We start from the raw sequence: 21,844 nt of genomic DNA on the forward strand, positions 1-21,844 counted from the left end.
CCTTTTTTCCAGCTTGAATGGCCGCCCCCATGGCTACACAGCAACTTATTTATATAAACTATAGTAGTGTTCCTGAAGCAAACACCCCAGTTTTACCAGTACATTATATTTCAATTACTTTAAAACACTTTCATTTTTTGGTGTTACTGTTCCTTTAAAGGGCTAGTTTCCCTTTAAGCAAACTTCTAGTTTAGTGTTATAGACTGTCCTATACATAGAAATGTTTCAGTCGTACTCATGTATTTTCTGTTTATATTTGCCTTCCCCTTCTGCAGCTTGCAATTTCTGGTTGTTGGGGTGGGTCACTGACCCTGGCAGCCAAAAAAACAAACGTCCTATTAGTCTACAATTATATTGTTATCGTTACTTTTTATTATTTATCTGCTTATTCAGACCCTCTCCTATTCATCTTCCAGTCTTTCATCTAAGCCACTGCCTGGTTGCTACGGTAAAGTGGACCCTAGCACCTAAAAAACTGCTGAATATAAAGCTAAATGCAAATAAAAGCACACATAGTAAAAATGAAGACCAACAACATATGGTTTTCAACATTATACTAAAAGCCAAATCAAAACGACTATCCCTTAAAGTTTATTTAAAGAGTAACTTTTAGTTCTGAGCCAGATTTTGAGAAACATCCCAGCTGAATATTAAGTTATGTGCTCCTTATAGGCCTTGGGTAAATGGTCTGCCTTCTGGGGTTACACTTTGCGCTTGAGAAACGTTTGTAGAAGGGGAAGCATTGCTGCTTTTAAAACTATACACATAGCACATGATTAATATATGGAGGCGGGGTTTAGTTTAATTAAAGCAGCACAATTGGTCATTATTAAAGGCACGTGCTTTGTAGTTTTAGTTGTGTAGTTACACAATACGTTATGCACATTGAAGTTAGTATACCTTTTACAGAATCTTGGCCAGACAAGTCAGTCTTTTGTAATGACCTGTTACTGAGGTACGGTACTGCATGGTTACTGTTGCCTTATGGGTGAAGACACACAGAGCTACTAGTAGCAGCTACTTGTCGTGGCTACTAAAACAGACAATGCTGATCATTTACTGGTAATTTTCTACATGTGTTTTATCAGAGGCAATTCTCAGTATTGTCTATGGCAGGGTATTTTCTGGCGTTTAGTAGCCGTGAAAAAGTAGCTGCTACTAAGTAGCTCTGTGTGTCTTCACCCTAACCCTGGTTCCATGGCCATGTTCCATTTAGTGGTCCTCTGTTAGCTGAGGACTCTGCATGTTTGTGTGCTGCAGTGATGGAATAGCATTAGTGGGATTATACAGAATACAGGGCCCAGCTAGATGAATCCTGTACATCATACCAATGGAATGCTAAGGATTTCTGCCTCTCACTGATGCTGATCTTTAGACGCTGTAAAGCAGCTGAGCAAAGGGGCGACCAGGCCTGGGGGGGGACTCATCTCCGCTCTGGGCCAGTTCTCTGTGTGTACTTACGTTTTGTAGGATGCACTGCTTTTCTCTTCTGACTTGTTTTATATGCAAGCTGTATTATATGTACCAATATATTGCAATTTCCCTGGGTATAATAACATTTTCTCCTTAACAGATGCCTTTTGTGGGGGTGCAGAGAGGGCTGCGTGTCCGACGTGCCAGTGTAGCATGTTCACTGTTCATTTTTATGGCCTTGCGCTGTGTAATTGCAGCCAGGATCTCATTCCATCTGGCAGCTGAGAGAATAGAATAATACTGTTTGGCCCATACAGGCCAGTCGCACATTATACAGTTGTTTTTCCCATGGGCCAATTGTTTAGTAGCTGTAAAGGTGACAATACGGCAACACGGCCACAATTGCTCATTTGGCAAATTAGCCTGACCGGGCCCAGATCCACATGACTGACTATCTGTCCTGTTGTTATTATTGTCCCTATGGCCAACGAGCGCACCAGCCATTGGGGCCTGTTGAGCCGTGTCGGGCAAGGAACGCAATAACATTTTCCTTGTCCAAAGGTCCTGATGCCATCAGGCATGCCTGTCAGTGGCCCCCCGAATGAGCAATAAGTTACAAACTCAATTTGAAGCATCTACCTGCATATGGCCACCTTAAATCTTGTGAATGTCCACCTTAAGCCTCAGGGCACTGGGTACCTGAAACAAGTCAGTGCTGAATGCATAAGTATCAGGTTTGTAGTAAGCTAAATCTGCGTGCTTATCTAAATACACAGCCTAGGGGTCACTTATATGTCCAGTGCTCAGTGCAGCCCTTCATTTATTTAAATGTTGTTACACTTATTGTGTACTGTCTTATTTCCAGGGATAACTTATATGTTTTCTTTTCTCTTTCCTTTCTTTGCATGGATTCTTTCCTGGATCTCAACAGGGAAGAAGATAATGAGGTAAGCTTGTTACACCACTCATAGCTTGCAAGGCACTACCCTCTTTAGACAAGCTGATTGCTGGAAAACAGGTCATCCAGCCAATAAGTGATTTGTAATATCGTTATCATTTACAGTAGGGGGTACATTATCCCTTAGAATACATGAGTGATACTCAGAGTTCCCTGTATAACTCAGCCTGCAGCCTTGTGCCTTTATATGGGGGGCACAGAACCCCTCAGTGACTGCTAATATCCTTATCATTTACAGTAGGGGGTACATTATCCCTTATAATACATGAGTGATACTCAGAGTTCCCTGTATAACTCAGCCTGCAGCCTTGTGCCTTTATATGGGCACAGAACCCCTCAGTGACTGCTAATATCCTTATCATTTACAGTAGGGGATACATTATTTATATATTCTTTTCAGATGAGCTGTTTTCTTGTTCTCTAAGCAGCTGGCTATTTCAGATGTGTCCCAATACTCAGTATGCTATAGGTAGCCAATCACATCTCTGCCCCCACACAGGGAAAGGTATACTGCAGTTTCAGAGGCTACACCTCCCAAATCTTAATTATGATTGCTGTCATGAGTTTGAAAGTTTTGTTTGTTTGTTTTTTTAATCTTTACTTTGCAATTTTTTTTCCATGTAGAAGTACCAAAAATGTGGTTTAAATTTTCATAATGCACTAGGGAAATGGCACCGAGCAAATGTGGCTTAATGCAATACTTATCTATTTGTTTTGCTTTTATAGGCCAAAAATGATGCTTCCCTGGCTAAAGGGACATTCGGCAAGGCCAATCCCTTCAAGGGGCTCCCCTCAAGCCGGTTTTTACCAAAAGGAACTAAAGCAAAGGTGAACCTGGAGGAACAAGGGCGGCAGAAAGTCTCCTTTAGCTTCAGCCTTACTAAGAAAACATTTCAAAATAGGCTGCTGAATTCTCTTGGCAATGACAAGCAGAACGAATCGCAAAGCCCGAGCCCAGCAGAACACATCTCTAAACTTAAACTGGACCTTAATGATTTCACTGGGGAAACAGAGGAGCAAACCCTCTCCAAACCCAAAGTAGAACTGGGCAAAATTCATTTCAAAAAACACCTTTTGAGTGTTACTAATAAGCTACCAGCACAACCACCCCCTCCTCCACCTCCACCAGCCTCATTACCAGCACCCACCTCACCCGTGGCTTCAACGCAAGCAACACCAGTAAAACAACCTTCTTCTCCAGAGCATGAAGAAGCACCCGCGATCATTACATTGGGTTTACAGTCGACAAATGAAATACCCCCTTCTGTTGTCCCCTCCCAGGCCATACTCACAAAAGAAGTGGTGCAGGGGACCTGTGATGCAAAGGAGTCGTCCAGATCATTGACTGATTCAAAGGGACTGGACAAAAAAGAGAACTCTGTTGTTTCTAATTTAGAAACCCCAAACAATCAAAAAGTTTCTGAGAAAGCTGATTTATCATTGCTAAAAGAATCTTCCCATATTGGGAAAGATGAAAAAAGTCCATGTAGTTCCCAAAAACCTAAATTAAATCCTAGTCCAGAAAAATCAAGTTCAAAATCCAAGTTTTCACACTCCGATGGGGCAGTGGTGGGCTCAGAGTCAGACGAGGACTCGGTTCAAACCTCTTCAAGCCACAAGTCACATGAGCTAAAAGCTGCTACAAGCAAAGAAAGAGACTCAAAAAGAAGCTCCGTGTCTCTTAGGAGTGAGGATTCTGGGAAATACTCCTCTTCACGATCAAAATGTACAAAGGATGAGAAATATTCAAATTATTCCAAGTCAGATAGAGATTCAAGATACAGCTACTCACACTCTAGATCTGATCGTGACCGAAGGCGAAGTAGGTCTCGTTCTAGGTCACACTCTAGATCGAGGTCTGACAGAGGCTCTAAAAGTAGCTCTTCTTATTCCAGATCTGAACGTTCACATTACTATGATTCTGACCGTAGATATCATAGAAGTTCACCTTACAGAACTAGGTATTCTCGCTCCTACGCAGACAGCCGAGCAAGAGACAGCTCTGATTCTGAAGATGATCATAGGAGGACCCATTCCAGATCTAGTGACTCTAGGCGTCCATCATCCTCTCATTCCTCTTCATACAGAGAATCTAGAACTTCATCATATTCTAAATATGACAGAGATTCAAAGGGTGATTCATCTTATGATTTAGATCGGAGAGGAAGGGACACCAGCAGACATGAAAGAGACTTCAGAAGATCTTCAGAAAAAGAACCATCTAAAAAAGCATCTCCTAGAAAGGCTTCCCCTAAAAAAGAAGCAGAAGAGAAACGAGAGTGGTCACATTCCAAAGCTGATAACAGTGGGAACGCTGGTTCCAAATCCGGCTCAAAGCAGGAACATTCAAATTCTGTGACTAAACCGTCAAAATGGGATATGGAAAAGAAGCCAACCCAAAGCGCCATAGAGAAAGAGGAGCACAAAAAGGGTAAAGATGAGGTTCTATCCTCCTCGAATGTTAAAAAGACCAGTTTTCCGGCTCACCAGCAAACTTCACCTCCATATTCTAAGCACTCTGATCACTTTACCTCCTCCTCTCCTGGTCCAGAGTTTACACAGGAGAGAGACTGCAGTAGTCAAACGGCTAAGAAAATGTTGCATACTACTTCTGGATCAAAGTATGATGATGAAGATGATGATAAGCAGCATAAAAGTCCTTTCCAAGGGATATATAATCTGTCTCCCAGTGAAACGTGGGATTTGGTAACACTCAGTACCACTGAAGACTTGGAGCCAGAGGAGCACACTACCAGCTCTGATAACTGTAGATCAGATGCGTATGGTAAAGATTCTGATGACTCCCAGCCCAGTCCACATAAAGTCACCAAGTTGCACACTAGAACCAATAAGATCAGTGAAGATTTGCAGGCCTCTAAAAGCACTGAGTCGCCACAGAAACCTAAAATCAATGAGTTGCATCCAAGAACCCATAAAGTTAGTGATGATTGGCAGCCCAGAACACACAAAGTGAGTGACAGCTCGCAGCACAGAACCCATAAGGTGTGTGATGACCGAAGCTGTAAAACTAGTGACGACTTGCAACCCACGACCTACAAAGTGAGTGATGACTTGCAACCAAGACCCCATAAAACAAGTGATGACCTAGAGCTCAGAATCCATAAAAATGAGGATGACCCTAGAACCCTTAAAGCAAATGAGGATTCATGGACTAGAACCCATAAGGTCAGTGATAACTCACAGCCCAGATCCCATAAAGAGAGTCACAATATGCAACTCAGAACCCATAAAGCCAGTGCTGACACACAAACTAAAACCCATAAAGTGAGTGAGGACTCGCAGTCCAGGTCCTATAGAGTGAGCGAGGACTCGCAGTCCAGGTCCCATAAAGTGAGCGAGGACTCGCAGTCCAGGTCCCATAAAGTGAGCGAGGACTCTCAGTCCAGATCCCATAAAGTGAGCGAGGACTTGCAGTCCAGGTCCCTTAAATTGAGCGAGGACTCGCAGCCCAGGTCCTATAAAGTGAGCGAGGACTCGCAGCCCAGGTCCTATAAAGTGAGCGAGGACTCGCAGCCCAGGTCCCATAAAGTGAGCGAGGACTCGCAGCCCAGGTCCCATAAAGTGAGCGAGGACTCGCAGCCCAGGTCCCATAAAGTGAGCGAGGACTCGCAGCCCAGGTCCCATAAAGTGAGCGAGGACTCGCAGCCCAGGTCCCATAAAGTGAGCGAGGACTCTCAGTCCAGGTCCCATAAAGTGAGCGAGGACTCTCAGTCCAGGTCCCATAAAGTGAGCGAGGACTCTCAGTCCAGGTCCCATAAAGTGAGCGAGGACCCACAGCCCAAAACTCCTAAAAAGATTGACAACCAGCGGCCCAGAACCCCTGAAATAATTGATGACCTCCAGCCTAGTACTCCTAAAGAAACTGACAATGCACAGCCAAGAACCTTTAAAGAGACTGATGACCTGCAACACAGATTGCCTTATGCAGCTGAAGACATGCAACAGAGATCTGCTAATGCAAGTGACAACACACATCCCAAAATCCCTAAAGAAGGGGAAGACCCAAAACCCAGAACTTCTAAGGTAAATGATGGTTTTCAACCCAAGGACCACAAAGACGGCAACCATTTACATTCTGAAACCAACACCATCGCTGACTCTGTAGACCACGATGACTCTCATCCCCAAACTCACATTCTTATTGATGGTTCTGAACCCAGCACCAATGAAGTCTTCAAAATAAATAAGCCTGATACTGTTGGTGTCCAGATTCCAATTGAAGAAGTGGACTTGCCTCATGATTCAACTGAAATTAAAGCTTCTATTCCAGTAGTAGAACATCTAGAGAAATCCCTAGAACAATGTGAAGAAGTTGAAGTAACTCTAGCCAAATGTCCTTCTAGAACTTTAGAGACAGATGCCTCAGAAATGCTCATAGATAAATATTTGGAGCATGTTCATAAGCCCGAAACTTGTCATTCAGTACCAGAATGCCAAAGTGAAATGGCCTCGGTTAGAACTGACCCCACCACAGAAGAGCAAAATGAGTTTGAAATGGGCCAAAAAGGAACAGCTGAACTGCTGAAGGCATCCATCAATTTGAATCAAGACCTTCCAGGCCAAGTAAGTGGTCACCTACCAGAGGGAATTTCTGTAGCAGAGGAAACAGCAATTTCAGTGGCAATTCCCATTTCTGAAAATAAAAATGTTGTTCAAAGCGGTAATACTACACCGTTCAATGTAGGTGCTGATGATTCACAAGGTAGCTCTACACCAGACACTCTTGGCAAAGAAAGTCCTTCTCTAGATGAACCTGCTCTTGTAGACATCCAGGCCACTGAAAGGAAAAGTATCTACAGTTTTGAAGGGATAGATCAGCCTAGTGAAGCCGTAGATGAGGAAACAAAATTGGACAAGGAGGTGGAGACTAAATCTGAGCTGCATCTTGAAAACTGCGTTACTGAGGAGATCCAAAGAGACCCAACACAAACGCTCAACTCCAAACACGAAGATTTTATCGGTGCTATCAATGATTTTTACTCTGACTCGGAAGACAGTGAAAGTGACACCGAGGACACTGATTCAGATGACAGCAGTCTACCCAGAAATCGTTTGCAGTCTGTAGTCGTAATCCCCCAAAATTCCACCATTGCGAATGAAGAACTGTGCCGTTCTCCTTATGAAAGTCAAACCCTCTCCGACAGCTGTGAAACTGACGTCGCAGAATCAAAATCGGTCTCGGCTGAGGTCGTGCAGAAACGGGTTGTAGATAAAGAATGCAGTCCTCCAGCTAAGTCCTCCGATGAGGTTCTAGAAGACCTTCGGGCCAAGGCGCTTAAGGAATCGGTGTCTCTGCCTCGTCGGAGTGTTGGTGTCGTTAGCACCAGCCAACCAGAAGTTATTGCGCGTATAAGGAGTGGAGAGAACCACACAGAATATAAAGCAGAACATGAGACTCCAACATCAACGAACAGAACTGGTCTCCAAAAGGAGAATGATAAAGTAGAACTATACAAACCTTCCTTTGACCAGTCCTACCAGCACTCTCCTTCAAATTCTGCTAAGAAACCAGACTTTTTTAAGGAAAGATTACATCATGAGCCTCCTAAACGGGCTGGAGATTTCTCAAGAGCTGATGGTTTCCAGTCAGCAGAGGACTTGTCTGGTCTTGGCTGGGACTTCTCCCAGCCTGAGAAACCTAGTAGTACTTACCAGCAACCGGACAGTAGCTACATGTATGTAGATTATAATTACCAGCAGGCTTTTGGCGGCGCTCACGTTTACAGGAAAGACGGTGATTATTGGGATCCTAGAGCTTATGAAAAAGGTGCTCAAGTGATGTACAGCAAACCTCATGGCCCTGCTCCAGACTCGGTTACACATTGTTATGACGAAGATGATGAAGATTTCGGCTGGGATACCGACCATGGACAAACATATCCAGTTCAGTCAGAGCTGGCCTATAATGAATCCAGCTCCGTGCAGGCTCATGAAATCAGCAGCAACTCCACGAAGATGGTGGTAGTAGCTCCTAAAGCAATCCCGGAACAGCCGGCGAAGACGTCAGACAGGTTGGACATGAAGGAACGAGGGCCGCCTAAAAAGAGAAGGCAGGAACTAGAGAATGACTATGAAAATGATTTGGAGGCTTTGGAGAAGAAACACAAAATGGAGGCAGCATTAAAACAAGATGTTGCGAGCTATTTGTGCAACATGGACGATTTTCGGGACTCTCAGCACTGGAAAGATTGCTCCAGGCAGGGTAAAATGCCCCCCTTCTTTGACCTGATCGAGGAGAACGTATACTTAACAGAAAGGTATGGTTTCCATATTATTGCTTCTGATGTAGTATGGGGGTATCAGGGGTGTCCTTGGCAACACAGTTAGAGCATACAAACATCATAGATACCCAGAGCTTTTACTGATATTACTTATTCCACTCAGTATTAGGGATGTAGCAAATCCATAGTTAAAGATGTGACTGAATACTATTAGGGTTCTGATTCCATGCACCCCTAGTAATATATCTTTCTAACAGGCAGGGAACTCCAGCTTGAGTTCAAGGGTGTTTTTTTCTGGAATCTTTAACATTTGTTTTTTGAGGCCCTATATACTCAAATATTTGGTGAATACTATTATAACGTATGGGTAAATTCTCACAAGGAATGCCTATGGGAATCTTGTTCTTGGTAAAAAAAAAACAAAAAAAACATTTTCTTGAGAGTAAACGGCTAACATGAAAAAATGAGAGGGTTAAGAAATGAGTCGAGGCACCGAGGTATATGGATACTTTATTTTGAAAATGCTCTTGGATGACGACTGCTTCTGTATTATGCTAAACCTTTTTTTTTAAGTGCAGTTATACTGGAGAATAATTGTTGAGTATTTCTATTCAAAACTGGGGATAAACGTAGTGGGCTGTTCCTGCAGAATTGAGCTTAGTACAGGGGAATCCCTATGCTGCCATAGTTTTATGGTATCTCTCTGTACAGGCTATGAGCAAACTTAGGGGGCTGTTCCTGCTGAATTGTGCTTAGTACAAGGGAATCCCTATGCTGCCATAGTTTTATGGTATCTCTCTGTACAGGCTATGAGCAAACTTAGGGGCTGCTCCTGCTGAATTGTGCTTAGTACAGGGGAATCCCTATGCTGCCATAGTTTTATGGTATCTCTCTGTACAGGCTATGAGCAAACTTAGGGGGCTGTTCCTGCTGAATCATGCTTAGTACAGGGGAATCCCTATGCTGCTATAGTTTTATGGTATCTCTCTGTACAGGCTATGAGCAAACTTAGGGAGCTATTCCCAATATGGAGACATTTATTGAGGCCCTTTTTGACTACCATCACTCACATACACAGTTGCAAGCAGATTTTTTTAATACTACTTGACTGCTGGGTCACACCCCCTCCTGGCTTCTTATTCTGTCACAGGAAAACATGTTTTTTTCAGTTAATTGCATTGAAATCTGTTTTCAAAAGAGCAAACGGTTTTTTAATTTCATTTTGAAATTTGATGTGGGGCTAGATGAACTCTTAGTTTGCCAGGTGCCCCCAGTCATGTGATTTGTGCTCTGATAAACTTAAGTCTTTACTACTGCACTGCAAGGTGGAGTGGTCTCGCCCCCCTCCCCAGCAGCTGATCAGCATTTAACAGGATAACAGCCCCCTGACACCTGCTCCCATGCCCCACCTAGTGGTGGGTATAGAATAGCATTGAATAGTAAAACATCCAGCTCTGAGTCCTCCAGTTACATGGGAGTAGGAGAAACAATAGCTTATCTGAAAGCAGTTCCATTGTAAAGTGCTGGATCTTTGTGAAAGCTCAGACTGGGATGGCGCCTACACACCAATATTACTACTGAAATACATTTTACATGGTAGAGTGAATTATTTGCAATGTGTAAATTGTAGTTTAATAATAAATAACTACTTCTTAAAAATGACAGACTATATTTGTTGTGGCCATACATTGGCCAACATTATCTGATGACTTTGGAGTCGGCAGCTTAGCCCTGTGTAAGGCAGAACAAGGTGATCCTGGAAAGGCCCCCGTTGTGATCGGATTGCTCCACGTGGTTGGGCAAATCAGACAGATAACCACTTATTTGTCAGCAATCGGGCAGCGGTAGGGTGACTCCAAGGAGTAAAGGTGCCCATACGGGTGGGCGATATCGGGGAACATGTAGGCTAATTCGATCGTTTGGCTCTGGGGCCAAATGATCAAATTATAATGGCGGCAACGGGGCAGTTGGTTTGGGGACCGCATCAACGGGCCGATGTGGTCCCCGATCCGACTAAATTTTTTAACCTGGCCGATTGATATCTGGCCAATTTCAACCCAGATATCGGTCGGGCAGGCCCCTCGTTGCTGCTCCTACACGGGCCAATAAGCTGCCGAATCCAAGGGACCGATATCGGCAGCTACAATCGGCCCGTGTATGGCCACCTTAAGTTTTTATTATAACTGTGTAGCAAATAAAACAAATCATTAAGTGACATGGATCCCATGAACAGCATGGGTCAGCATTTGTGCGGGGTCCCTGCAGCTGCTTCAGATACCTTCCATATTAGGCACCAAGCAGCGACTGATCTGAGCCATTGCACATTCTCATACAGCTATCTGCCTGCTTATTCATTTGGGGGGCTGGTAGGTACTCACTGGGGAACCTGCATGCTCTTTGCTTAAAGCATAAATACAGTGTATTCAGGGCTGATTTTTGTGTGTAATCTGTGCCTTTTTTCTTGATTCCTGCCCATGATTTCCACTAGGAAAAAGAGCAAGAGCCACAGGGACATCAAGAGGATGCAGTGCGAGTGCCCTGTCCTCTCCAAAGAGGAGAGAGCCCAGGGACAGGTTGCTTGTGGAGAGGACTGCCTGAATCGGCTGCTAATGATAGAATGGTAATTATGGGTATGATAGGGGTGGTTTAAAGGGTCGGGCTGTGCATGTGGCTGGGGACATAGTGACACCCTCAGAATAGCATTTGTATTTAGGGGCACAGAGTAAAGGAAATCTAAAGGAAGGCAAAAATACTTTATCAGCATTTCTGATCCAGCAGCCTTTCTGTTGCTGACGTCTAAGGTTTGACAGTCCTGCTCTTTTGTTAAATACTCTTATTTTTCTTTGCAGCTCTTCGAGGTGCCCAAATGGAGACTACTGCTCCAACAGGAGCTTCCAAAAGAAACAGCATGCCGGAGTGGAAGCTATCCTTACAGAGAAGAAGGGCTGGGGGCTCCGAGCAGCTAAAGACCTCAAATCGTATGTTTTTTACCTTTCTAATCTGTAGATTTTTTGCACCCCTTAGCTCATAACATGGTTACAGATATATAGAAACATTGGGGTAACAGTCACCCTGCTATAGTTCCAGGGGTACCCAGGGCACAAATAAGCACTCACCCCAAATTCCCCCCTAACTGGCCTTCAGGATGGGCCCCCTTAGCTCATAACAAGGTTACAGATATATAGAAACATTGGGGTAACAGTCACCCTGCTATAGTTCCAGGGGTACCCAGGGCACAAATAAGCACTCACCCCAAATCCCCCCCCTAACTGGCCTTCAGGCTGGGCCCCCTTAGCCCATAACAAGGTTACAGATATATAGAAACATTGGGGTAACAGTCACCCTGCTATAATTCCAGAGGTACCCATGGTACAGATAAGCACTCGCCCCAAATCTCACTAAACAGGGCAGTCTTGCTTTATGACTGGGATTCTGTCAGATAGTGCTGCAGTTGGGTGACTAAGAATTCTTGTAGTTGTATGTTCTATGATATGCAACATGTTTGGGATCCCTGGTTTTAAACTTTCTTTGGTTCTGTTGATACAGTAACACCTTTGTTTTGGAGTATTGTGGGGAAGTCTTGGACCATAAGGAGTTCAAGTCGCGAGTAAAGGAGTATGCCCGCAACAAGAACATCCATTATTATTTTATGGCTCTAAAGAATGATGAGGTGAGTTCCTCAGGACAGAGAAATTTAAGCCCCACTAACTTGCCCTGCCCTAGATCTAGTTCATGGGTGAACCCCAATACAGTATCTCAAAAGACAAAGCAATTGTGGCCCCCCTACATTTTCTCAGTCTAAGTACCACCTATTAGGCCTCCAAACTTTTAATCTGTGTATACCTACTGCGCCCTGCTATGTCTGGACTAAAATTCAAAATAGGCCCTGGAATTTATTTAAAATAAATACAAGCCCTAATATTTGCAGATTGCTAGTCTGGGCCAGTTAACTGCAAAAAGAACCTCTCTCTTCCACTTATGAGCAGCCGTTTACTCACCGGCTACTGCATTGCCTATACACAGGTATGAGATCCATTATCCAGAAACTCGTTATCCAGAAAGCTCTTGGTCACAGGAAGGCGATCTCCCATAGACTTCATTTTAATGAACTAATACAAATTCTTTAAATTAATTTCCATTTTGTCTGTAATAATAAAACAGTACCTGTACTTGATTCCAACTAAGATATAATTACCCCTTATTGGGGGCTGAACAGCCCTATTGGGTTTATTTAATGGTTAAATGATTCCCTTTTCTCTGTAATAATAAAACAGTACCTGTACTTGATCCCAACTAAGATATAATTACCCCTTATTGGGGCAGAACAGCCCTATTGGGTTTATTTAATGGTTAAATGATTCCCTTTTCTCTGTAATAATAAAGCAGTACCTGTACTTGATCCCAACTAAGATATAATTACCCCTTATTGGGGGCAGAACAGCCCTATTGGGTTTATTTAATGGTTAAATGATTCCCTTTTCTCTGTAATAATAAAGCAGTACCTGTACTTGATCCCAACTAAGATATAATTACCCCTTATTGGGGCAGAACAGCCCTATTGGGTTTGTTTAATGGTTAAATGATTCCCTTTTCTCTGTAATAATAAAACAGTACCTGTACTTGATCCCAACTAAGATATAATTACCCCTTATTGGGGGCAGAACAGCCCTATTGGGTTTATTTAATGGTTAAATGATTCCCTTTTCTCTGTAATAATAAAACAGTACCTGTACTTGATCCCAACTAAGATATGATTTATCCTTATTAAGGGTAGTGCAATCCTATTGGGTTTATGATTTAGAAATGATTTAAACATTAAACTGTTTTGTTTCCTTTCATTCTCTCCCATTCTTCAGATCATCGATGCCACACAAAAAGGCAACTGCTCTCGTTTTATGAACCACAGCTGTGACCCCAACTGTGAGACACAGAAGGTGAGAGACAATGTTCAAGTATGAATAATGTCCAGGCTAGACTCCCCTGTAAGGCAGAGAGGGTCACGTTATAGGGAGAACCCCCGTATCTTATAGTTTGGTGGTTAGATGTGATGGTATGAGAGTTCTGTTTCACACCTGTGGTTTGACGCTTCTTGTATTCATTCCATTTTCAGCAGAGATGTATGGTAGGTCTCCTTTAAGCTTTTCAGTGTGTATAACATTTGGTTTTTTATATTTTTTTTTTGTTACTTGTGTTTAAAAGTTCAGCTGTTCTATGGTTGCTAGGGCTTACTTAGCCTAGAAACTAGGCAGACATTTGCGTCAGTCATAATGAAAGGTGAGTAGGAAGCTAATAAAAATGTGAGGGTACAGGAAGTATTGTATTCAGGAACCACATGGCAGAGTAGGGGGTCCCCAAGATACAAAAGCTTTGATTAATGCTCCACGAAAGGGGTGGTGCTTCTGGCAAGTGGGTGGGGTTTGGCATAATTGGGCAGTGGCAGAGGCATATCAAGGGTAGAGTTTGCAATAAATGGGACCAGGCTAATAATTGGGGGAGTCCTGTGGGACAGGCCCAGCTAACTTGGTAGTATGGGGCCCCGTGATAACAAAACTAAATTCTGACAGTTGATTGGTCAGTGAATGCAAGTAAGCCACAAAAAATAAAAAGCCACACAGAATAAAATAGGAAGTGCATTTCTCTGCATACAGTGTGTGACAGTGACGGTGGGCCATCCAGCACATCATAACTGGCACATTTTGTCTTTATTACAGTGGACTGTGAACGGACAGGTCCGAGTTGGGTTTTTTACCACGCGTGTTGTGCCTGCTGGGTCTGAGTTGACGTTTGACTACCAATTCCAGAGATATGGGTGAGTGGTCAATAGCAGTAGTGTTCCGCGGCTGTGAATATCATGTATAACTGCTGTTTTTGTAGAGGAAACATATTTCACTAGTTGACTAGTTGGTGTTACTGACTGCAATGTAAAAATATAATATATAAAGAGTATTGTACCTGAAATGCCAGGGCATTCCCAAAGGCTAGCACTGCTGCCTTGCAACACTGGGGTGGTTATGTTTATGGATTTTAGACTGTAAGCTCTATTGGAAAGGGACTAATGGGGATGTTGTATAACCTCAGCCAGTACATAATCAGTACCCTGTAGTCCCATAGAGCCCTCAGCTGCCAGCTATAATAGCCCAAATCCTTCTCCATTCAGCATTTGGAGTAAGGGCACTTCCTACATCCTATTCTTCTCTGCTCGCTCTGGTTACTGACTGGGACATGTGCATTGGCATCTTTCCATAAAGCTGCACAGCTCATTGACAGTGAGGAACAGGGCAGAGGGCTGTGTAAGCAATAGAAGTTGCTATTGTTAATTCCAGATTAGTTTACTTTTTCTTTTAAAGCAGAAAGCTAGAAATGCTGCAAATGAGGGTTTGTGGTTCTATGCCAGCCCAAGGCAAGCACAGCTGTTTAGCAGCGAAGATCTGCGCCCCAGGAGATGCCCCCAGTAGCCCCCCTTTGTCTTTTCTGCTCATTACCGGCACATACTCTGTACTGCTGTCACTTACCTGAGCTTACGGACCGATGCACAGTATACTGTGTATGTGATATAAATCTGATTAGTCATTTTAAATTCACATTACACAGCAGCTCTAAAACCAGTGCAAATAACATTAGAAATTAATATTTAACCCTGTAGCATCAGCTTATATGTCAGGCAAACCTCATTTTCTGTTTGATAATTTGCTATGACTCCTCATCTTAGCTTCTCTACAGCTGCCCAGAGCCCACTGAGCATGTTCTGTGTCACTGACACTCCTAACAATTAATGCATCCCCCCCCCGGGACAAATTTTAAAGGCCTAAAATAGATTATTACTATTATAGAGATGCTGAAACATTCAACTGGTGTATTAAGCTCACTATATAAAATATGGCGTTTTTTAGGGTTGAGTTATCCTTGCCCATAGAAGGAAATCTTCCCTAATTTTAAAGTGTGCCTTCCTTGGTGTAGATTACCTGTTTAGGACCAATAAGATGAATGCTTGCTTTGACTATCGGCCAATAGCAGTAAGCCATGAGTAGAGCTGCCCAATGCCTTTTCTGGAGAACCCTTTGCATTCCCCATTATGTATGGTGTAGCCTTTCCTCATATTAAGGTCAGTGGGGCTCATTCAGCGCTTTGAGCCTAGAAAACCTTCCCAAACTTTACACTTTGTCATACATGGGAATGAGAGGCAGCTACCGCCACATCAGTTGCAGGCAATTGCCATAGACTGCCCAATTTCTTTATGACTTAGCTGCTTACAAACCCTCCTCTTATGTTTTAATTCACAGCAAAGAGGCCCAGAAGTGCTACTGCGGTGCCCCCAACTGCAGGGGTATTCTGGGAGGGGAAAACCGGGTCAGTGTTAGAGCAGCCGGAGGGAAGATGAAGAAGGAGAGGCCGCGCAAGAAGGATACGGTAATTATGATATCTATCAAGTGGCAGCAACATTTCCCACTTTCTGTCCTGTGTCCATTTGTTATATGTAGGGTTGCCTGGCTGTTCTCTGAGCTGATTGCTCTTCTTGCAGGTTGACGGGGAACTGGAGGCTCTGCTGGGAAATGGGGAAGGTCTCTCTGACAAGAATCAAGTGCTCAGCTTATCACGGCTTATGGTCCGGATTGAGACGGTAGAGCAAAAACTGACCTGTCTCCGACTATTAAAGGTAAGTTGTCCCAACTTACTGGCAGTCAGTGGTGTGCTGGACTTCAGAACATTTTTTCTGCTGAGTGCTTGCCTTAGAGGGACCATTGCAGCCAAGGAACATCATGCACTTATAGAGGGGTGGAATGTAAAATAAGCAAGCCTAAGCTTGTCGCCTTTATCATTAATAGTCATGTACACCCATCTACGAGTCTTAACTGTGGCTCAGCAAAGCAGCACATTCAGCAGTATTGGGTAGGGCAGTTTCATATACAGAACCCTATAGAGCATATGGGCCTCAAACTTTTTAAACATGGGGCCAGTTCATGGTCCTTCAGACTGTTGGGGGGGCCGGACTGTATTCCTCAAACTACCGCCTGCACCCTGCTGTATGCTCCCTGCTCACTGGCTCCCCTCTACATCCTCCGGCTCCCTGCTCCCCACTGCGTCTGCAGACAGGTAATAGCCAGGGGTGAGGACACAGCGGGGCCAGGTAAATCACCTTGGGGGCTGGAATAGTAGTTTGTGGATCCCTGCTATAGAGTAACAAAACCTGATCACTTCCTCAGTTTAATTTGAACCTTTACATTTGATTGGCTAATTATTTCCACCCACCATATACTTCTGCCCCATCTCTGACTGCCTACTTCATTGTTCCACTTACTCTGCTGCTTTTTTTTTTTCTCTCCCGTACAGAACACTCAGTCACAGTCCTACTTGAAATGGTTCCTTGATTGCCACGGCCTGTCTGTCCTGTGGATCTGGATGGCAGAGCTAGGAGACAGCCGAGGAAACACCAATAACAGCATTAAATTGCAGCTAGAGGTTAGTGCATTTTTCTTCACATTTTAGGGGTCACGCTTACCTAGGGAGCATTCTGTTTATCAAACTTCTCCCTTGCTTTTCAGCACCTGACTACCGCCTTATATTATATGGAATAAATAGTAAATATATAGGGCAATGCCCCTAGCTAAAATGCGAGAGGAGCTTGGTATATTGTGCTTGTGAGTGTGGCATTGGTTTAAGTACAGTGTGGACAGTCCCCCAGCCTACCATTACATTGTTCCGCCCCCAAGCACTATATCATTTACAAAGCTACACTGTGTAGGGGATTGACACAGGTTAGTAGGTGGGAGGCAGGGGGGTGTCTTCATTATAGAAGGTTAGCAACGCTAGAGTTCATAAAGGCTTAGATCAGGGACCCCCAACCTTTTTCACCCATGAGCCATACTCAAATGTAAAAAGAGTTGGGGAGCAACACTAGCATGAAAAATGTTCATGAGGCTGCCAAATAAGGGTTGTGATTGGCTATTTGGTAGCCCCTATGTGGACTGGCAGCCAACAGGAGGCTCTGTTTGGCATTATACCAGGTCTTTATGCAACCAAAACTTGCCCCCAAGTCAGGAATTCCAACATAAGCATCTGCTTTGAGGCCACTGAGAGCAACATCCAAGGGGTTGGTGAGCAACATGTTGCTCACGAACCGCTGGTTGGGGATCACTGGCTTAGATAATACTGGAACCTATCATCCCTTGAAAGAAATATAAGCCAAGGTTTAGAAGTTTCCCCTGGGATTTCATCTTGCGCACAGCACAGTTAGTTGTTGTCCCATGTTTTTTTTTTTTATGTTCCTTTTCCACTTCTACATTTTTTGTCTTTGCTTAGCTCATTAAAACCTTGGAAATGCTACCTATTCCTAATAAAAACATGCTGGAAGAGAGCAAAATTCTCCCCATCATTCAGCGTTGGTCCCAGATAAAGACGGCAATCCCCCAGTTGAGTGAAGGAGACGGATACTCAAGTGAAAATACTTCCCGTGCACACACGCCTCTCAATACTCCATCAAACCCCACCGAACCAGCGGCCAAGCTAAGTGTCGAGGCTGATGAAGAAACTCCCAAAAAGATTGTGCTCCGCAGGCTTAAAATCATCAGCGAGAACAGCATGGACAGCGCCGTCTCTGATGCAGCCAGCGAAATAGAAGTGAAGGACGTCCCAGAGAAAACTGAAGTGCCTTCTGTGGTTGAACTGAAAGATGCTCCATTGCCCAAGCAGGAAGAGACTAAAGAGGAGCTTAAACCAGAAGGTGCGGTACCTCCTCCTGTCAAAGAGGATCCAGCGGCCACCGAGGAACAGAAACCAATAATTAAAACCGAGGGAGACCCGGGGGTAGATATGTGCAAATTGGAGCCCCTAGATGCTGAGAAGAAGGAAGGCAATGGAGGAAAGTTGGATGAGACCTCTGCTGTAGAAACCCCATCACAAGATGAAGAGGAAGGGGTGTCTGATGTGGAGAGTGAGAGGAGCCAGGAGCCTGCAGATAAGATTCTGGATATGAGTGATCTGGCTACCAAGCTTCTAGAGTCCTGGAAAGATCTGAAGGTAAGAAAGTAACCAGTGCAAGGCACGGCACACTGGTGTCACTGTGTCTCTTGGGTTCCTAGTAACGCAAAATGTGCCTTTGCCGTTGGCATGTATATTAGTATGTCTGGTGTTTAACACTCAAATGTTATGCGTTGTAACGACGTTATAGTCGTATGACTTCCTGTAAGTTTTAGCCTTCGTGTAATATATATAGTAGTGCTGAGAGGACTGGTTCCGTGGTGTGCTCCACATAAAGGCACATTGTGGTTCATTAATGTATGTTATATGTTATGGTATAGTCAAAATAGGAGATACATGTACCAAAAACTCAAGTGATTGTATCTGTTTTCACATGTACTATTTTTTTGTTAAATGGGGGGGGGGGGGTTCCACAGCACGTTCTCTGGAAGGAGTTACCTTCTCTTGGGAATAGTACCATGCAGTTGGTGCTTGTTGAGCTCACTGTAGCTTGGGCCTCCTTATTCCAGCAAGCACCATGATGTTCTGACTGCCCCCTACGGTAGCATGTATGCTAACTCTATACAGACCACAGGCACAAGTTATAGAGCCATTAAAAACCATCAGAACTCTGATCTTCATAGAGTTACTTTCTATGCGCCAGGGGTGAACCTAGAATATCACTATTTATGGCTGGATTCCTTTTAAAGCAATTTGTTGTGTACTACTTGTGTGTGTTAATATTATTTTAGCACATTTGTGTTTCCATCTGATTTTAATGCAGCTAATCGTCATTTTAGTGTGTGTTTTATACATGGGTGCATCCATGACACCTGAATTGTACCCAAGCCATTCCAAATCCAGGCAGCCAGACTGGATTGTAATTGATAGTAATCTCACTTCAGCATACCCCAGGGGCCATAAATCTGATTTATGCTTAATCCCAGGTGTTTGCTCCAAACATCATTCTAAGAGAATAATAATGGGAGGTGGCTGATTGGTTGTACTCAATAATGGGCTTCAGATGAGATGTGTAATGCAGCTAGGCTGATCTACTAAGCTGCATTGCGTTCTATTGTTCCATTTCCATTGCTGGCTGAACGCCTCTTGGGATGAATTGCTCTGTGTAGATGTGAGCTCTTTGCTGAATTACTAAGGAACTGCTATTTCTATAAATATGTAAACAAGCAGCGGTGGATGTTGGGAAATCCATTTCTTAATTAGGTTCTTTTGTTTCGTATATATATATTTTTTTCCCCCAATGTCACTTGCACGATTTTTGGGCGTTGGACGCTCCAAATTACTATTTTATTTTTAAATTAGCTTCAAATTTGGGGTGGTTAATTAACCAAAGATTTTCTGTACAGATTCCTTTACAGTATCACAGGACTAGTTCAATATATAATGTCACCAGAACTCAAGGCAGGATAAATATAATGCCAATTCCATATATAATGCCCCCTAGAACATGTAGTAGTAGTGTAAAAATGGTACCAATTCTATATATAATGCCCCCAGAACACACAGCAGTATAAATGATACCAATTCCATATATAATGCCCCTAGAACACATAATAGTATAAATACGGTACCAATTCCATATATAATGCCCCTAGAACACATAATAGTATAAATACGGTACCAATTCCATATATAATGCCCCTAGAACACATAATAGTATAAATACGGTACCAATTCCATATATAATGCCCCTAGAACACATAATAGTATAAATACGGTACCAATTCCATATATAATGCCCCTAGAACACATAATAGTATAAATACGGTACCAATTCCATATATAATGCCCCTAGAACACATAATAGTATAAATACGGTACCAATTCCATATATAATGCCCCTAGAACACATAATAGTATAAATACGGTACCAATTCCATATATAATGCCCCAGAACACACAATAGTATAAATGTGGTACCAATTCCATATATAATGCCCCTAGAACACACAGCAGTATAGTGTTGATTCTATGTATAATAACCCCACAATACACAACAGGATACATATAGTACCAACTTCTTGTATAATACCTCCATCCTGTTTATTGTAGAAAATATACTTTGTTTTCTTTTTGGGCTTAGCACTCATTGAAATCTTACCATGATCAATAGGTTAAATATTATGACTGGACATACCTACTGAGTTTCAGTGGCCTCACAGCTTTAAAAAATTGCTCTGATATTAGTTCAAGTACTCATTGCGCAAAATGTGGGTATGTCAATCACAGTTTACAGAATAACCCCCTTTTTTTCCCTTGCCCCCTGACCTCAGTTGCAGACTAAGAAGACCTTTTTTGCAGTATGCGATGGCAACAGGCAGCAGGTTAGGTTGCGGATAAAGCATTTGAGGGTTAGACCAGGTAGCAGGTCTGGAGTAAAAAAGTGGGTCTAGGTGCTTGTCTACCAGGTTAGACCCATGTAGGTCTCTATCCCAAAGTGCCATAAATGCAATTATGGTCAGGTGATAAGGTTGATACTGGATTTGTTGCATGTGGTGTCTCTTGATATCACATGGAGGCTGACATTGTGTGAAAAAATGAACTTACTACTATACTATTAACTATTGTCTACAAGAAAAAATGAGTAAACCTGCTTTTTCCTCTCCCAATCGAGTACCTAAGTGAAATTATATAAGCAAATCTCCACTGCTTGTCTATAAGCTACATCGAACATAGGGTGAGCTACACTACTTTTTGTAGCCTCTCTTGCTGAGTCTAGATGGGGCCTCCTATGATATCAAACATGGGGTGCGCTACTCTACTTTTTGTAGCCCCTCTTGCTGAGTCTAGATAGGGCCTCCTATGACATCAAACATAGGGTGCGCTACACTACTTTCTGTAACCCTCTCTTGCTGAGTCTAGATGGGACCTCCTATGACCTCAAACATAGGGTGCGCTACTCTACTTTTTGTAGCCCCTCTCTGAGTCTAGATGGGACCTCCTATGACATCAAACATAGGGTGCGCTACTCTACTTTCTGTAGCCCCTCTCTGAGTCTAGATGGGGCCTCCTATGACCCACTAGAGAACCTGGCATCCAAAAACTAACAACAGTAAGATGGAGACGGTTCCAAATGGTGGGCCATGGTGGAAGCAAGAAAGGGATAATGAGAATATCCCAGATCTCCACGAGAGATGCTAGTGCTGACAGGCCACAGGCCACTCCATCCCTGTCAGTGAAATCATTAGGTTCATCTTCTATCCTAGCTTCGTGGATGATGCCGAGATGTGTTTTTGTTGCATTTTTGCTGCATTTT

The 21,844-nt window shown here is 43.3% G+C and overlaps 1 protein-coding gene across 3 annotated transcripts in view; it reads left to right on the forward strand.

The window, feature by feature from the left end:
* setd2 (SET domain containing 2) overlaps positions 1-21,844 on the forward strand; it is a 50,089-nt gene that overhangs the window by 8,967 nt on the left and 19,278 nt on the right. For all 3 annotated transcript variants that reach the window (XR_004223147.1, XM_031903778.1, XM_012964979.3), the window contains exons 3-13: positions 2,345-2,360; positions 3,098-8,649; positions 11,102-11,233; positions 11,463-11,591; positions 12,160-12,283; positions 13,470-13,547; positions 14,325-14,422; positions 15,894-16,020; positions 16,133-16,267; positions 16,942-17,070; positions 17,911-18,627. Coding sequence is in view for 2 of the 3 variants with exons in the window: in XM_031903778.1 (XP_031759638.1) it covers positions 2,345-2,360; positions 3,098-8,649; positions 11,102-11,233; positions 11,463-11,591; positions 12,160-12,283; positions 13,470-13,547; positions 14,325-14,422; positions 15,894-16,020; positions 16,133-16,267; positions 16,942-17,070; positions 17,911-18,627 (7,237 nt within the window). In the remaining variant the exon portion in view is untranslated. The remainder of the gene's footprint in view (positions 1-2,344; positions 2,361-3,097; positions 8,650-11,101; positions 11,234-11,462; positions 11,592-12,159; positions 12,284-13,469; positions 13,548-14,324; positions 14,423-15,893; positions 16,021-16,132; positions 16,268-16,941; positions 17,071-17,910; positions 18,628-21,844) is intronic.

The sequence above is a fragment of the Xenopus tropicalis genome, chromosome 6 (assembly GCF_000004195.4).
Source record: "Xenopus tropicalis strain Nigerian chromosome 6, UCB_Xtro_10.0, whole genome shotgun sequence".
Classification (NCBI taxonomy): domain Eukaryota; kingdom Metazoa; phylum Chordata; class Amphibia; order Anura; family Pipidae; genus Xenopus; species Xenopus tropicalis.